Source organism: Gallus gallus, chromosome 2 (assembly GCF_016699485.2).
Source record: "Gallus gallus isolate bGalGal1 chromosome 2, bGalGal1.mat.broiler.GRCg7b, whole genome shotgun sequence".
In the NCBI taxonomy this organism is placed as follows: Eukaryota; Metazoa; Chordata; class Aves; order Galliformes; family Phasianidae; genus Gallus; species Gallus gallus.
The window spans coordinates 49,010,028-49,028,083 of record NC_052533.1 but is presented as its reverse complement, the minus strand read 5'-3'; the positions used below and the strand labels follow the sequence as shown (position 1 = coordinate 49,028,083).

Genomic DNA, 18,056 nt, shown 5'->3' with positions numbered 1-18,056 from the left:
TCAAACAATTTGTAGGCAGAAACTTTGTACTGTGACAGTAAGAAATGTAATTCCAGAAGATGCTTTACTTACTGTTGTGCCTACTGGGACCGTCGCATGTGTCTTCTTGCAATAGGCACCACAAAGTTTCATTTGTAATTCTGCCTACTGAAAGTCTTGCTGTGTTAGAAATCCTCAGTGCAAAACTTAGACAACAGCTGTTGTTAGACAACAGACGTTAGCTGTGAGAGACCACATTAGATGGGTGAGCAAGCTGGGGCACCAGAATGAGGTCCCTCATGGGATGAAGACATCCCTCTAACCCACTGTGGATGATCACACCTTTGCACTGCCCATCAAGGTGGCCTCTAGACAAGCAGCTTTGCACCTCATGCCCAGATGGAGATGCTTTAGTTCTCAATCCTTTCTCAGCAGCTCTCGCATAAGTTGCAAGTCCTTTGATTTAGCAATTGTTATTACATTTGTATGAGAAATGGCATGACAACTTTCTAACCAACCTGAGCATTTGCTAGCCTTACTCCTTTCTCAGGCAGCTGAGGCTTTTCTGCCAGCACAGCCCTGCGCTGTGATGCACAGAGAAGCAATCACTGGAGACTTCTCCTCCCACTCAGTGCAGCCCCCATCCAAGGTCTTGTTCATTCTCTTCTGAGTCTCAACAGCAGCTGAGAGGGAACAGCAAGCATGCTGCTGCCGGCAGCTCTTATGGCCACAACTGTGTTGTTTTGTAAGTCCTTTTTCTTTTAACTTTTTTTTTTTTTTTCTCAGAGGGTGCCCTTTGTTGCACCAACTATTTTACTAATCCCTGAATTTCAGCTAATAATATCATTTCCCCATTTCATCTCTTGTAGACGGATTTGCACAGGAAATTCCTATACAGAGCCCCATATCCATCACCAGGTTCCAGAAAAGTGCACGTATGTTCTGTGAAATGAATAAATTACCAGGACGTTTTGATAACACCATCATGCACTGGTATCAACTGAAAGAGAATAAACCTCCAGAGAGGCTACTCTTCTTTGAAGGAGGGAAAGCTAGAGTTGAAAGTGGCTTTCAAGACAACAAGTACATGGTTGATAAAGTTTCTACTCGGAATCTGTGTATTCTTACAATAAACGATGTAAGTCCAGATGATGCTGCTACATACTACTGTGCCTACTGGGACCCGCACCATGATAGATGCTCAGAGACCAGCAAGACACATAACTCCTTCAACCACGCAGCTTCAACTTCAGTCTACACCACAGGATTGCTACTGCCTCATTCCCCCTGCCTTCTCTCTCCATCTGCTATCAGCTGCTACCCAGAGCAAATACTGCACAGATGCAGGGTATCAAAAAAATTAAGGGCTGGGAGGGACCTCTGGAGATCATCCAGTCCAACCTCCCTGCTAAAGCAGATTCCCTAGAGCAGGTTACATGGGAAAGCATCCAAGAAGGTCTTGAATCTCTCCAGACGATGTCTTGATGTCTTCCGGATGATGCAGCTACCTAGTATTGTTCCTACTGTGATGCTCACAGGGGCAGAAGCCCAACAATCCTGTCAACCAATACTTCTCCAGCAGGTCAACCACAAACCACGTGAAAGATCCCAACTCACTTCCCCAGCAGCATGGGGGTGTCTCCTGAACACATGGGTGGGATTTCCCCACTGCTGACCAGGTCCTTGCACATGTCAGCTGGCAAAAGGAAGGGATTTCAAGCAAGCAAGCGCCGAGGGTGAAACAAACAGTGAAAGTCTGAAATATAACCCAACCTCAGCACTTCAGGTGTTCTTCCTCTTTCCTCAAGCATAGCCATGAATTGTTTGTAATGGTTCAGCTTGGATACTAGGAAGAATTTCTTCTCAGAAAGAGTGGCCATATGTTGGAACACGCTGCTCAGGGAAGTGGTGGACTCCCCGTCCTTGGAGGCATTCAAGAAAAGGGTGGATGTGGCACTTAGGGACGTGGTTTGTCAACAGGCTTGACGGTTGGACTAGATGACCATAGCAGTCTTTTCCAACCATAATGATTCTATGATTCTGTGATTTCTTCAGTAGAAAGCAGTGCTTTTCCACGCTGTTGTTCCTGGAGATGACTCAGCATGTTGCCCTGAAGATTTTCAAAGCCTTTTGCTTGATAAGAAAACTAAGAGAGATCTTTAGCTTGAACAGTCCTAAGATTTTCAGGGAAGAAAAATGTCTTATTTTGGTTTAGAAGCCAGCAAGTGAGGGAGAAGGGAGATTTGCTATTTATTCCTCCGGAGATCTGGAGATGAGCATTTTTCTTCTTTTTTGAGCTCTGTTGGTCTCCTTCCCCATCCCTATCCTTGCTCTCATTTTCTGTGTTTCACTCCCAGTCATCACAGTAACAACACATCTGAATCACTACAGCAGTGTGGATGCATGATGGCCAAAGCCAGTAACAACGAAAAGGGCTTTCCTCCTTTAAGAACGACTTTCCGTATTTATGCCTGTAAGCAGTGTGTCCCACTTAGCTACAGCTTCAGTGTTCATGTTGACCCTCACGGCTATGAAAATAATCCACCGAAGTTTTTCCCTATCATCAAGCCTTTCTTTAGTATTTTCCTTTGCTGTGGGACACTGAGACTCTCCTGACTTTCTTCTTTGAACTGTAAGTCACTGAAGAATATTAATCTGATGGGTTGAAAAAGTGACACAGTTTCATGTATGTAGTAGGTGTCCAAATGGGCTAGTGTTGAATTTTGTCCTACTACTGCTTGCAAGCCAAAAATATACAGAGGAACTGCACAACCTTTCTGCAACACACAGTGCTTTGCTTGCTGTGTTTCTTCCAATGAGACCTCCCATCTACTCACAGTTGTGGACACAGTCCAATCCCAGCAAGAGCAGGCAAGGTGGCAGTGCGTCCTTCACAGCGTGACTTGGTACACAGCAGGGGAAGAACTGGTCAGCTTCTTTCTCTACCTAAGTTACTGTTCGCATTGCATTTCGTTTGCAATAAAAGTAATAGAATTTCTTATGTTGGAAAAGCCCCATAAGATCATCAAGTCCACCCATCCATCTAGCACTACGAAGTCCAGCACTAAACCTTGTCCCTTAGCACAACTACTACATGCCTTTTAAATACCCCCAGAGATGGGAACTCCACCGTTTATTTCACTGAGCAGCCTGTTCAGCAATTCTGCTCAGACAAATTTAGAATAGATGACTGTTTCTGTTACATCTGCTTAAACTGAAAGGTGGTCTAAACTGCTTAAACCATCTGCAGCCTGGTTCCTCTCAGCAGCCACAAACTGTAATTTCTTGACATTGGTTTCTAGTCATTACGGCACACAAGGTCCCAGAAGTATTCAAACTGTTCCTCTGACATGTCAAACTAAGCATGCAGCCGGATTGTCAGTACCAGGGTTTTCTCCGGTCTTATCTTGGGCTGTCCTGAAAGAAACAAGTGTGCAAAAGGAAAGTGTTCATCATCCTTATGCTGATGTACCAAAAGATGTCGGTGAGTGGTTATTTCAGGGTCAGGATCGATTGCAGGAGGCAGACAGGTAACAGCCACGTGCTGGGACAGAAAATGCGAGATGCAGCACATGGACACGTTCAGGATGGACAGCAGAGTGGCTGTCAGTGCTGGATTGTATCCGAGTACTAGTTGATGGTACTTAATTCTGGACGAGAGGTGGAGTGTGCCTTTGAGGATGAGAAGGATGATGACCTGAATGTATGTGTTTCCTTAAGATGTATAATCCTTTGGGCTGACTTCTACGTGTAAAATTGAAGAGGAGACTTTCACTTAATTTTAGGCATTAAGCAGATGACTTATTTGTCCAATTTAGAATCTTTTTTAGAGAAAGATTTAATCTGAAGGGAATTATATGCACTGAAAACTGAGTGCAAATCTGAAATTCCTGACATCCTCCAAAAAGCCAGTGCCAGCCCATCCCTCAAGCAGTCTCCCAGGGCTTGAACAGAAAAAAAGAGCTTTTGTTTTCAAAACTGCACATCATGAAAGCACTTCAGATTTTTGCAAAGCTAAAACGCAATGTGTAGTGCATGGATCAAATACTTCGGCACAGGAACTAAGCTGATTGTCTCCAGTAAGTACCACTGATACTGTTCTCAATTTTACAGCTTTATTTGGGTTGTTAGACTATAAGTAATAATGCAAGTGTTTAGGAAAAATAATTTCTGCCTCATAGGTCATATTTTGTCTCTAATCTGTGAATGTGGATCCAGTTGGGTGTTGATGGGCATGAATATCAACCTAGTGGATAGACAGATCACAGGAAAAATTACTGAATATTTATCAAGGGTAGGGGGTGGAAAAATGAGGAGAGGTAAAATTTTAAGTATTGGGGTGGATTCAGTCCTTGTGCTGTTCCAGGAAAGAATAATGAATTGTGTGAAAGCTTATAGAACAGCTCTCTGTTCAACTAGTCAGAAATGCCAAAACTTGCTTGTTCATAGATGTGGTTCAGCTGAAATTAATTGGGAAGAAAAACTGACAGAAATTGAATAAATTTCATGATCCTGGCTGTACCGAAAGTTACTGGCTTCCCTTTGCGTTCATTAATTCTGCAAAAACTGTGCAGTCTATACTATGAATGCTATTGTCAGTATAAAGCATACAGCAGTGCCTACAGTATCTTGCTCAGAAAAATACGTGAGGTTACAAAGGTGAGTATAAACAAACCAAACTGCAAAAAGCAGAAGAAAATTGCAGTTTTCTGCAGTTTGCAGTTAGATTTTGTCTGTATATAGGCAGGTATTTTTGCCAAAGAGAGAACAGCGTAGTCACATAGTACAGGCACAAACTTAGTTAAACACGTACTAGGTGGCTGTTTAGTTCTGAATATGGTCTTTGCATGTAAAATAGGGGCTTTGAACTTAGACTATGATGAAGCTTAATCTAAGGTATTTTTACAAGGCAATATTGTGCAAAATGCCTTATCTAAATCCACAAATATCTAGTAATTAATTTTATTTTCCTCTGGGAATGATAATGTTACCACATTTCTTCTTAAAATAACAGGTAGAAGTTACTTTAGAGAAAATGCAGTAGAGTAGAAGCAGCAGATCTTTCTTACAAAAATCCCAGCACTAAAAGGGATAAAGCATAGTAAGTAAGCATGGCACAACTTATCAGAAAATGCTACATTTAAAAATTGGGACACTTTACTCTGTCCACAAAAAAATAAAAATAAAAATAAAAATAAAAATAAAAATAAAAATAAAAAAGTCAGAGTATCTCTAAATATTGCACTCCAGTCCATGCTAAAAAATCAGTTATTACGCTGGCCAAATTATCACCAACCTCTAAATCAGAGAGATACTTTCTGTAGCTTGTGAAAGAAAAATGAAGTGCAGAAGATATTGCTAAGCATTATCACACTGTGCTATGGTGATGAGAAAATATTTGGAAGTGGAACTAAACTTATTGTTTCAGGTGAGTGTGAAATAGAACTTACTACATCTGAAATGCATTTCAATGCTGTTAGATATTGACTGCATGATGTGCTCTGATTCTTTATCTCCCACTAGTTTTAATCCTACAGAATGCTTTGCAGGATTTTACCTGCAAATAATATTTCCTGATGCAGAACACAACATCATTGCTTTGTATTTATATATTAAATGGGAAAAATGAGGCAATTATTGCGGTAGAGAGGAATAATTAACCCCTTATTTTCTTCTTAAAGATGAATTTAAATGTGGCAAAGATAATGTTCAGAGACATAAAAGATTTTTTTTCTTTTTAATCTTTAATGGTGTATATTCCACTTCTGTGACATGACTAATTCATTCTGAAAGATAATGTCAATTTGGAGTTACTCAAAATCTTAGCAGAGCGAAGAAGAGCAAGACGCTAATTGTTGTCTAAATCTGACTATACCAAATGATGGGAGAATGCCCAGAACAGTCTTAAGACCTGCATAGCTGAAAGGCTACTCTCTCTTCCTAGTTTTTGCAGAAAACCTCTTACAAGCAGTTATTACATATTATCAGTTGTAATTGTTAAGAATGATGAACTTTAGAGACACTAACTTTCCCTTCCCAAAGTACTGACATACTTAAAGCAAAATTTTATTGCTTTAAGTAAACTTCAGATGTCTTGGTGCTTGCCTGTGGTTTGGCTTCACTAAGTACCTGGGATGGAAACTGTCCAATTTTGCTCATCTGAAAATGGGGTGTCTTGGTAATGGGAGTTTTGATCTATATTTGAGGTTTTGCTTCGTGTTCTGGTAACAAAAATTCTGATCAGGTATTTTGTGCTGCTCAGCCCTTACTAATTCTACCACTAATTTGAGGGCTGATTTTATGGTGCTTTAAGGGAGAAGTTTAAGGCCAGGTTGGATGGGGCCCTGGGCAGCCTGGTTTAGTATTAGGTATGGAGGTTGGTGGCTGTGCCTGTGGCTGGGGCACTGGGGTTTGATGATCCTTGAAGTCCCTTCTAAACCAAGCCATTTTATGATTCTATGATTCTATGATTCTGTCATTGCTGCTTTCTCCAAGTAGTAGATAAGGAGCAAAATTACTTAGTCTGCTACATCCATCTAAGGTTTTGAAAGACTAAAATTAGTTGAGATTAAACCTGCCCATTTAACAATGTACATTTCCTCAAAATCTTCACACCATATATTAAGTTAGTTAGTTAGTTTAGGTCACTGCTTATTTTTGCTGTTCTAGGACGTGAAAATTGATTAAATCAAATCTGTTTGTCTTTACAAAATATTTACTCATAAATTAAATGTGCCCTTGTCACAAAAAAGGCAGACAGTATCCCGGGCTGCATTAGGCATAGCATTTCCAGCAGGTCAAGGGAGGGGATCCTTCATCTCTGGTCAGTGCTCAGGAGACCACTTGTGGATTTGTCCAGTTCTGACCTCCATAGTACAAGAGGGACATTGGCATATTTGAGAGAGTCCAACACAGGGCTATTAAGATGATCAAGGGATTGGAGGAGAGGCTCTGAGAGTTAGGTCTGTTCAGTCTGGTGAAGAGGATACTCAGGGTCATCTCAACAATATCTATAAATTCCTGAAGGGAGGGTGCAAACAAGATGAAGTCAGGCTTTTTTTCACTGGCACCCATGCCAGGACAAGAGTCCATGGGCAAAAACTGGAACACAGTAGGGTCCCTCTGAACACCAAACAGCACTTACGCTCTGTGGGGTTGGCAGCCCTGGTACAGGCTGCCGAGAGGCTGTGGGATCTCCTCCTTGGAGATCTCCAAAAGCCACATGGACATGGGCCTGGGCACCCTGCTTTGGGTGAGGGTCAGAGCAGGTGATCTTCAGAGGGTCCTGCCAGCCTTAGCCATTCTGAGGTTCTGTGATATAAAGATAACAGATCTGATATTGTAAAGACTTTACACATTGTGTCCGGATATTACTACAAAGTTTTCGGCTCTGGTACAAAGCTCATTGTATCAGGTAAGTTACTTTCCTTACAGTAAGATACAGGAGTTTTGTGTGTACATACAGATCGATTATTATGGTGTCCTGTAGGACATTCAGCTTGCTTAGAGCTTTGGTCAGTATTATCCCTGCATGGATTTCCTTCATCTTGTCGTTCTGTCAGTCTTATTGATTGTGCAGTGGTTTAGGATCGCAGATATATTCAGAAGCTATTTTTTTTTATCACTTATGAGCATACTCCTCCTTGGAAATATTGGGAAAAATGATCTGGAGTAGTTTCCAGAGCCCTCATGCTTTCTTTCAGCTACCAAAGGATTAACAACAGAATCAAGCAGTTGTGAATTAAACATAAAAAAAAAGAAATCCTCTTCTCACTACAGATTCAAAGAGCAATTTGCAGTGGCTATTGCTGAAGTCCTTTTTTAGTTAGACTAGTGAAAGTGAAATAATTTATACTTAATTATTTTTGTCAAGTACATGGGACTTTGGCAGTAGAAATAAAATAGCACCTCTAAATACTCTTCTTCTTGCTCATTAACATATACTTGAAGAAGTCACCTATTTCTTGCCTTTCCTGCAGAGGCATTTAAATGGTACATTGAGGACAAAATCCTCTTTTTTCCCCATTAACTGGTCTTCTAAACACTAGGGTAGACCATTACAGAAACACAAGGGCGAGAAACACTATTGCTTCCAAATATTTTAAGCCTGATTAAATGCATTGCCTTATACTAGCCTACAATCAAAGACTGCTTTAAAAGATACCTTTCTGAAAGACTAGCAAAATCATAATTATAATTCAGTAGAAATATCTATGTTGGGACAGTTGTGTTGAATAGTGAAAGCCCTTACCTTGGTGATCAGGTAGTCACCGTTTAGTTAGTATTTACAGTTTAAAATGAATGATTTGCAAGCATCTACCAAAACTTGCAGCATTCTGTTTCCTTTACAAGAGCCAAAGTTCCTGACTAATTAAGAGAATAAAAAGACTATATTTACCTCATGCTTATGATCTGGCACCTCACAAGTACATCACTAGCTTATTAGGAAGTAATAAGGAAAAGAATCTATTAATATTTCTAGTACATAAACTCACAGCAGAAATTGCAGCAGCAATATTTGATTTCTTTAAATGCCAACCCCTAAATATTGCCAAGGAATCTACCATGATTTCATCAAGTGCATTGAAGTTTAGTAGTCAAAATAGCTACAATTATTTTTTGCAATTTTATAGTCTGAGATACATCTTGCTTATATATTATATAGTATATATTATAAATGTAAGTTTATACTTACATTTACTTACACATCATCTTAAATTGAATTAAATTGATATTCCACCCTTTTAAATCAAAATGATGAAGACTAATGCATTCATTAGTATTTTCTCGTGTTTGCTTTTTGTTTGTGTTTATGGGGAAGAACATGAAGTTCTGAATCAAAACCCATCAGACTTGAAGTCCAGATCAATGTTACAGCGAAAGGATTGTGCATATAATAAATAAGGGAAGATGTGGCCAATCCAAAGGAAACTGTAGAGCTAAAGTCTCATTAATAATATTAGTAGGTACATATGCTAATGAATTTAGCAAAAATAACAAGGATGTCATGGGCCTGAAGATGAATTTAATACCTCTTTTTTTTAAGGCAATCTAGAGGAGAAAAAATGTGGTATGTTATTCTAAAAAGGTAATACAGATGACAGAGAAGTGATGTGGAATTTGCAGTAGCAAAATTCATCTCAAATTCATGCTTGTGTGATGCTGCCATTTTGGTACTGACACCCTACAGTATCATCATTATTCTGTATGCAAGTATGGTAGGAGAAGGAGGTCCTGATCCCCACACCCATTTAAGCAGACTGCAATGAACCTCAGTATACAGAGAGTTAGGTCCAAAATGGATAAGGGCTCCTACAACAAGCACTGAAAGGAGTTGTGGCTGTTCAAGACTGTCCAGCCCAGATTTCCTGTAGTGCCTTTCATTAATTCAGTTAAACAGTAACCCAAGGTGTTATGTGCACTATCTTTGGCATATGTCTCATTTTCCCCTCTAAATTTTTTAATTAAAAAAACCACAATCATTCTTAATTACACCATGATATGAAAGAACTACCTGAATAGTTATCTAAATGGCTTACCTAGATAAAGGTTATTTAAATAATATAAATAGTTACACTTCCAGTTGCCATCCAATACAATATTTCTTCTTTATAGTAGGTATCCCAAAACAATCTGTATTTCACAGAAATTGGAAATGGACTGCTGAGTAATATTGTGTGATGTTTCAGCTTTCATGCATTAATAGATTCAGCTAGAGAAATAGCCTCTACATATTGATATCACCAAAACACAGACTGATTTTGCCCAAAGATGATGAAAATGTGCTTGACAAACCTCTGCTCCCATGGATCTTTAGAGATCTTTCTTTATTTTAGTGCATAGAGAAATAGAAAATTTGTTACAAAATGAGAACTTTGGAGGGCTTGAAAGAGATAAAGAAAAGGTTTAAAAATGAGTGGTTAAGACCTTGCATTCAGTTTCATATCATATAATCAAATAAAATCAATGCTTTTAAAATCATGTGGTGAAAAGCACTCTGCATCCCTAAAAAAAAAAAAAATTCTGGAAAAAAAAAAAAAAAGTAGAGGATGTATGGTAGCTCAATCAATGCCTCAGAAATCAACAGCTTTGGTTTATTCTAATATCTTTAAACAAGTAATAGCGAAGATTAGCCTGAAATGGAATTTTAAGTACATTTCACTGGAGACTTCTTGGGAACAGAAATGTTAATTGAACTCATAGTTTCCACGTATTTTTTAGCTAAATACATAGACTCTTCTTATTCATAAAATGGTATACTTGTCTGGCCAAAATGTCATAAACATTTTCTGTAAGGAAATATAGCAATGTGGGTTATATCAGATACTGGGCACTGGCACAAAACGCATAAACTCATTTCCATAAAGTCCTCTAAAGTTGTTTTTTTTTCTTTGTTTTGTTTTGGGTTGATGTTTTCTTGTTGTTGTTTGTTTGTTTGTTTGTTTATATTTTGTAATAGTGAAGTTGTGGAGTGAAGGTTGACTGGAGGTTCCTTCCTTAAGTTTCCTGGGGAGGCTCAGTATAGACAGTGTTATTACCAACACTTCAGAGCCAAGGTGCTGTCTATAAGCTGAGTGTTCTCAGCTCACTCTGTGGGGCCGTCCAAACAAGGATAATCAAAACTTCAACCTACGTCTCCCTGCTTTATTGCAAGAAAAGCCATATACTAGCTTAAGAATTATCTGCAGGTTACATCTACATGGTTATATATTACTTTAACAAGACACGGATGCCTCTTCAAATCTGTCTTAGAGAACTGTTCAGTAAAGTAAACAGCATATATTTTTGAGAGCGTAACTATAGAAAAAAAGGCAGTGTAGATTGGATATTTACTACTTCAAAATTCTTCAGAAAGTATTGGATTTTGTGCAAAGAAAAGTCAATGTAAATCAGCCAGTTGACTTAAAATAACTTTACAGATAAGCCTGAAGATACATCAAAATCTACAGACATGTTTTGATTTTTTTTTCTGCTAAACATAATTACAGCTTATACATATATATATGCACACACAATCACACGTATTTTCATGCGTACTGGAAAAACTTAATTTGTTCATTTCTCCTTTCTCATTCATTTATTTGTGTGTGCACGAGACTCTCCTTTGCAGACAAGTCACAGTTATTGAAGCAGCACATTTCCTCAGTATTGTGGAATAATTTCAATATCTCATTTAAGCTAAGCACCTAGGGTCTTTTTGTGATAAAAAGACACTAGCAATTCTAGAGGTGGAAGTTATTCCATCTTAATAGAAGTCTCTAACATGGGCAGGATGAAATAAGAGCTGGAGGCATCTCTTTTTGTCTATTAAAATTTGGTAATCCAAGAGAAAAGCATCAAACCAGATGATTAAGATCTGGCCCACAAAATTAGGCAGGGTAATTTCTTAAGCTTTGAAAATCTTAAGATTTTCAGATCTTAAGAATCTTAAGAATTTAAGAAACATCTGCAGTAGTAATGAGTCCTAGCAGAGCACAATGTCACTGGAACAAGAGCTACATCACAGTCTTCTGAATTTATACAATTCTGAAACAAATTAATTGTTTTGAAAAAGGTTTTAATTTTGCATCCCTGGAAGGCCTGATGAATAAACAAGATAAAAACCCATAAATTAATGGTAGAGAACCATGAAATTGTTAGCAGGTCTCTTTCTGGGAAAAGGAGAAAACTCATTCCACATTCTTATTTCAGCGACAACACTCTGATATGAGGAAAATCCGTACTAAAAGGGTTATTGTTTTGAATGCAGACAGTCTTATTTTAGCTTTCATCATCCTTTCTTTTAAACCCTAAATATGAGGTGCTGTAAAACTGCTCTAAAATAATTAGATCATTTAAAGAATTTGACAGAAATGTAAGTTGATATTAATGTATTTTTCTCACAATGTATGAAAACTGCACCACTCAGACAGATCACTCTGCAAACTGTGCATCCAGCTGTCAAAAGTCAGTGGTGAGATTTACACAGAAATCTAGGAGAGGGTCATATAAGAAGACAAACACTAAATCTCTTTGCTACCTTGAAAAAATAAACAAATCATTCTTCAGCAGTACCTTCTGCACAACAGAAGGGAATTCCAAAAACTGCATCTAGTTTTCACTTGCAGTTAAGCACAGACTAACACATTGCCTATGAACACTGCATATATCTGCATAGCAGAAGTTTGCATGTGTAACAAAAACACATTAGGATAGCTCCTAAATTTGCTATCCATTTTGATAATACCAAGAAAATATTCTTTGTATAGACAAAATTGGGCTGGTTTGGACTCCTCCTAACAAGCTTTATTCCAGAGAGACAAATGAAATGGAAATTAGCTACAGCTGAATTGTGGAAATGGCTCACTTTTTGTTAAAAAATATTCAAGTAAGTATGTATCAAGCAAGTTTCATGAAGAACCCTGGTATGGATAGCAATGCTATTTCAATATAGAAACATTATCCGGATATTGCATGTTCCTCCACTTTAGCTTTGTGGGCTTTTTTCCTTTTCAGTTGTGTTGATTGAAACATTCCCACAAGCCCACTATTAAAAGAACAACACTGTCAACCTCCCACATCCAGAGCACTTTGTGATCACATTTTCCTGGTTTTATCAAGACCTTTACATAGATCTAATGTGTAGAACTTCCCCCAAAAAGTAAAAAATAAAAAATAAAAGAAATTATTGCCATTTCCTGATTTGTTCCAAAAATCACAGAATTAATATCACATTTAAAGGAACTAATTCTGTACAATAGATGCTCATTAATTATCAGTGTATTGTTGGCTTTATAATGGGGACATACAACTGCAAAGATTTGAAAGGTAGAGGTCCAGTTTTAAAATTTTGTAGACAAAACTACCATGTAGTTATTTTTGCATAAACATTATAAAGCGCTATCAAATTCCTGTTCTCAAATAAATAAATGAACACAGCTCTTTCTGGAACTATTTATTATTGTTATTTAATAATTGTCTATGGCTTATCCAGACACACTCTGTTTGACAGCAGTTCTGCTGGGAAGGCCGTGGGATATAGGCTGTCCCATAGTCCCCTAATATTTTCTGACTCAGCTTCAAGGGAGAGTGGTTATGAGTATATTCAACAATATTTCAGCTTCTTAACATGCTTAAAAAAAAAAAAAAAAAAAAAAAAAACGAAAGAAATCCTCCAAAAATTTTTGAGCATGTATCTAAGGTTTTGACTAACCAGACAAAATTTAATTTAATAAAACACTCAAGAAATCTTTTGAGAGATTCATTTTAATGTATGCTGATAAAAACTTCTTTCTCTATCAGATGTGCTGCTTGAGGAGAATCATGAGCAAAGCTATCTAGATATTAGCGTTCACTGAACAATTTAGAATATAAATAATGTTTTGCCATGCACATGGCAGAGTATGAAAGCCTCTATCAAACATTCTCTGGGCTCAGAAGAGTCTATATGTTGTATAAACAACAGTAAGTTTAGACTATTTTAAGTGAGTCTTCTAATTTTGCAATTGATTTCCTGTTAGTTCTCTATGAAATAGCATACTTAAAAATAAGGTTGAAAGTCCTATTTTCTATTCCCAGTTATTCAAAAGAGTCTTGCAACTGTTTTTGACTAGTTCAGCAAACCCAACTGGTAGATTTTGATTTAATAATTCTAATTTAATAATTTTAATTCATTTAATATAAACCGTGTCTAAATGTCAAGTAGAGTCAGCTCAAATGAAAGCTTATTTTTACATAAAGGATAGCAAGGGTTTTAATCCATCTATCCGATTACCTCAAATATATTTTGTACATGAGCCATTCCTATTCCCATCCTAAGTATTTCATAATAAACTAGAGAGCTAAGGTTTTTGTTGAGAAGAAACATTTTGTCTCTGAACACCCATGATTTATTGCTGTACACTACCAAGATTCCAACTCTTCATTTTGTTATTTTTTTCCCCCCCAAAAACAAATCCAGACAAAGGAAGTTCAGCACCAGAGAATTATGAAATCATGCAGGAGGAACATGAAAAACAAGTGGTGTATGTTTGTCTTATTGAGAAATTCTACCCAGAAGTTATTCGGGTGAAATGGACCGATGAAGCAAATAAGGAGGTAACACAGAACGTAGTAAAAGGAGATGTCTGGAAGTCTCCAGGTGAGGATAAGTACTCAGTCAGCACCTGGTTATCTGTACCACTGGAGAGCAAAAACAAGATATATTCTTGCACATATGAGCATGAAAGTGGAGGTAACTCACTGTCCACACAAGGTAAATACTGCATTTCATTTTAAATTTTTTATTCTACCTATTATGTCTTTATTTCCTTTTTTTTTTTTAATGTATTTTTATTTTTCAGTAAAATTCCAGAAATAATGCAATACAATACTACTCCTGAAAGCTTCTGTATTCCTAGGCACAATAACTAAAGTTCTCATCAGTAGAAACAATCAAAGCTTTTCCAGAAGAAAAATCAGTCTGTGCTGAGTTTGCCAAATGAAGGTCCCTTTGTAACAGGAAAAGAGTAGTTCTTCAGTGTTACCCGGTGCAAAGTAGCGTTGCACCAAAAGGTCTGCACTGACTTACTTGGAAGTATTCTTGAAAGCAGCGTTACGTGCTTCAGCATAAATCCCTCTGACATCAGTCATGGCTATAATAAATGAAGGACTTAAAAATAAGGCTGACGAGTATGTAGAGTAATGTTTAACTATGTTATTTATTCATGGTCTGGTGACAGTGAAGTAAGAACCACATTTCAAAAAAAGAAATCATTTAATTGCTGGAAAACTGATTACGTGAAAAAAAATCTGAAAGCCAATGCAGTTTCAGAGGGAAAAAAAAAAAAAAAACAATCTATAATAAATGGTTTAAACCTACAAACTGGTTGAATCATGGTAATATCACTGAGAAAACTGCTTATTCTGGATAGGTGAATCTTTCCTGAGCTCAACTTGCTATAAATGAGTACAGCTCCACGCCATGAAACCATAGTGATATATAACTATTACTTTCAAATTATATTCTGACAAAAATATGTTTCAAGTGTATTTTGACAGGGGTATGTATTTAAGCCCCAGTTTCAATGAATTCAAATATCATAACCAAGAACAAACACACACATACGAAAAAAAGCCCAAGAAAGGGAGGTTGTTTTGGAGACACCAATCTACCGCTAAAATAGCAAATTCCAAAGAGGGAACGTTAGATCATACTCTTCTCAAGATTTTTCTTCAGCATTGAGCAAATTTTAAGGACAAAATTATTGGGGTCCCTTTGGATCTGAATTCTGCTGCGTTTTTAGTAACGCCATGTTCCAAAGGCAAGCAGACTCCAGTCAGTGACAGTGACAACCAGGTGCTCAGATTGTCTTCAATTTGGAAATAAAAGAGCTGCTACCAAAAAAACTGCCTAACAGGAACACTTCCAAAAGGGCAAAGGCAAAGCCCCTAGTTAAGGCAACACACACTCATTCACTTCCTTATGAACATTTTTCTCCTTCAGTTTCTGCTGCGATAGAATCCTACTGGTGAACAACTAATCTACAGACATGTCTTGAACATCCTACTTTTTTTTTTTTAATACTAACTTCCACTGCACTGTTGCTCTTCTTTCTATTTCTATGTTAATCTTTGTTAAAATTAAAGAAAATCTCCATTTTGTCATTTAGATCTCTTTCCAGTACCTTCTTCAGAGAGGTCTCCTCAGGAACAGGACTGCGGCACTCAATCTGGGAACAGCACAGTTGTTAACAGAGGTAATGACAATGAATTAAAATATGGGACAGCAATGTGAGAGTCAGATAGCGCTTAATATGACCAATGTGAAAATTTTAAATAGCTTGCAGGAAATCTGTTAAATTCTGGGGTCTGCAAATTAAAAAGGCTTCCGTGCTACTCTGAATCACCATGTTGTGGAGTATAAAAAGCAGCCCTCCTTCACTGGGCTTTGTTAGCTTGTTGCACAAGTTCTTTGGGCTACTGTACTAGATTGCTAGCCTGCATTAAGCATGACTGCTTTAAATACTCAGCACAGTTAAATGCACAACGCTTGAGCTGATGCTCCTTCAGAATAGCAACTGACAAAGAAGCTTTCCTTTAGACTGATTGAGGATTTAGGGAATACTTTTGGCACTTGTGTCAAAAAACTGATGCAAAATGATTCCAGGAAACATGGTGTTACTGACGGTGGAAGAGCCAGAAGCTCTTGCATTGCAGGGAATGATAACCTGGCAGTAAGTCTAATGCTAAGAAATCTGCCCCATCTACAGCCTGCTCAGGGGACAGCCAGACACTGTATTTGCACACTTTCCATTGCAGCCCATATAAATGTACCACACAGATCTGGTTCTACCTATTTCTTTTGGAGGAGGAGGTTATACAGTACTGATGTTCAACAAGAATTTTCTGCCTTACGTTTGTTACAGATCACATGACACACAAGGCAGCACAATTGGTGTACGTTGTTCTGCTTCTGAAAAGCTCCATGTACTATGTTATCGTACTCTTCTTCTTCTTCAAGTACAGAACAAGGACTGCAGCTAAGCCCTCGGGAAAGAAAACATAAATACTAGTTTTGAAAAGGTTTATAAAATTGTCTTCAGTTTGCTTTGCTGTATAATTATCTACATAAGCTCTCCTGCTCTCTGTGCTAGATACAAGAAAAAAAAATCCCAAGAGAGCAGGCAAATAGGGTTTGCTGTGCTTTACTGTTGGCGTTTTCCTAATTTTTTTCTGAGTATTGAACTGAGGTGGAGGTGAGCAAAAGAATTAAGTTTACATAGCCTGGGTTTTAGTAGGAACTCTGTAATGTAAGGTTAGGAACCTCCTCCTGCTTAAAATATTTTTGCATGCATAAGCATAGAGGTGTAATGGAACTTTCAAAATATAAAACATTGATGCATTTTATCATTTCATTTAAGGATTAATTAGGAGCATTCCACTGCCAAAAACGCATGGATACTTTTCTTTACCTTTCAATGATTTATTGCAACTCCACCAAATCAGGACTTGAACATCATGAGGTGATAAATGCTTTCAAAGATTCAACTAGACCTGATTTTTAAAAGCGAAGATATTATTTTGTAGCAAGCTAGATGAACATAAAAGCAATTCTAACGTGCATGCCTATAGAAATTTAAGAAATTAACCAGGCCACAGGCCAGCACTGCTGGACAAACTGAAAACTTGCATATCATGTCTTTAAAGGTACAGAATGATTGCAATTATCACCTGTTTAGAGAAATCGTTTCAAACTCAGCAGAACCTAAACCTGGTCTTTCAGTAGAGATAGTGTTCTCATAGTATAGAAAAAATTCTCAGATGCTGTACTTTGAACTCTTCATCTACAGATTTTGCAAATTTTGGCCTAGTACCACAAGTTTGGAGGTGAATGCCTACACCAAACCTGTAATGATGTAGAGAAATAAAAGCTTTCCTTGAGATGCGTTTGTGAGACCTCTATTTGTTCTACAGGCTGTATCATGATGTCTTGAACTCTTGGTTGTTTTCCATGTTCATATGAATTCCTTGGAGAATGAAGGATCATTAAAATCATCAAACCGTTCTTTTTTTTTTTTTTTTTTTGCCTATCACATTTTTAAACGGGGACACGGTTCTACATAGAAAAATAAAAGTTAGCCCATTAAATCTTATTGATTGAACAGCAAAGCTGGGGAGGAACAACATGCTGTTACAATGGGCCTGTCTTCGGTCCCTGCTCAAGAAGGGCTGCCTAGAGCGGGTTGCTCAGGACTATGGCCAGATGTCTTTTGAGTATTTCCATGGCAACCAGTAGCAAATCTCCTCTCAGTCTCTCCTCATATGAGGGATACTCCAGTCTCTTGATTATCTCTCCTGGCTCTTTTCTGGGCTTTCTCCAGGACCTCCATGCCATGTCTGTCTTGTACTGATGAGCCCAGAACTGGAACCCTCAAAAGTAACAGAAAACCACTGCTGACATTCAAGACTCAACCAGGGACCTTTAGATCTTCAGTCTAACATTCTCCTAGCTGAGCTATTTATTTCAGCACTGCCCTAGCTTCAATATTCACAAAACCTGATAGAATGTAATTATCTTTCAGCTGAATTCAGACAAGTTTTGCAGACATCAGCTTGAG

At 37.8% G+C, this 18,056-nt stretch overlaps 1 protein-coding gene and 1 gene segment (V, D, J or C); both read left to right on the top strand.

Annotated features, from left to right (window-relative positions):
• TARP (TCR gamma alternate reading frame protein) overlaps window positions 1–17,372 on the top strand; it is an 89,115-nt gene extending 71,743 nt beyond the window's left edge. The window contains 4 exon segments of the mRNA NM_001318455.1: window positions 7,342–7,393; window positions 13,919–14,212; window positions 15,609–15,695; window positions 16,365–17,372. Coding sequence (NP_001305384.1) covers window positions 7,342–7,393; window positions 13,919–14,212; window positions 15,609–15,695; window positions 16,365–16,504 — 573 coding nt within the window. The 3' untranslated portion in view covers window positions 16,505–17,372.
• On the top strand, window positions 648–3,509 carry LOC124417780. The segment is given in 2 exon segments: window positions 648–724; window positions 849–3,509. Coding segments are annotated over 2 exon segments (600 nt in total).
• Window positions 17,373–18,056: the final 684 nt, after the last annotated feature.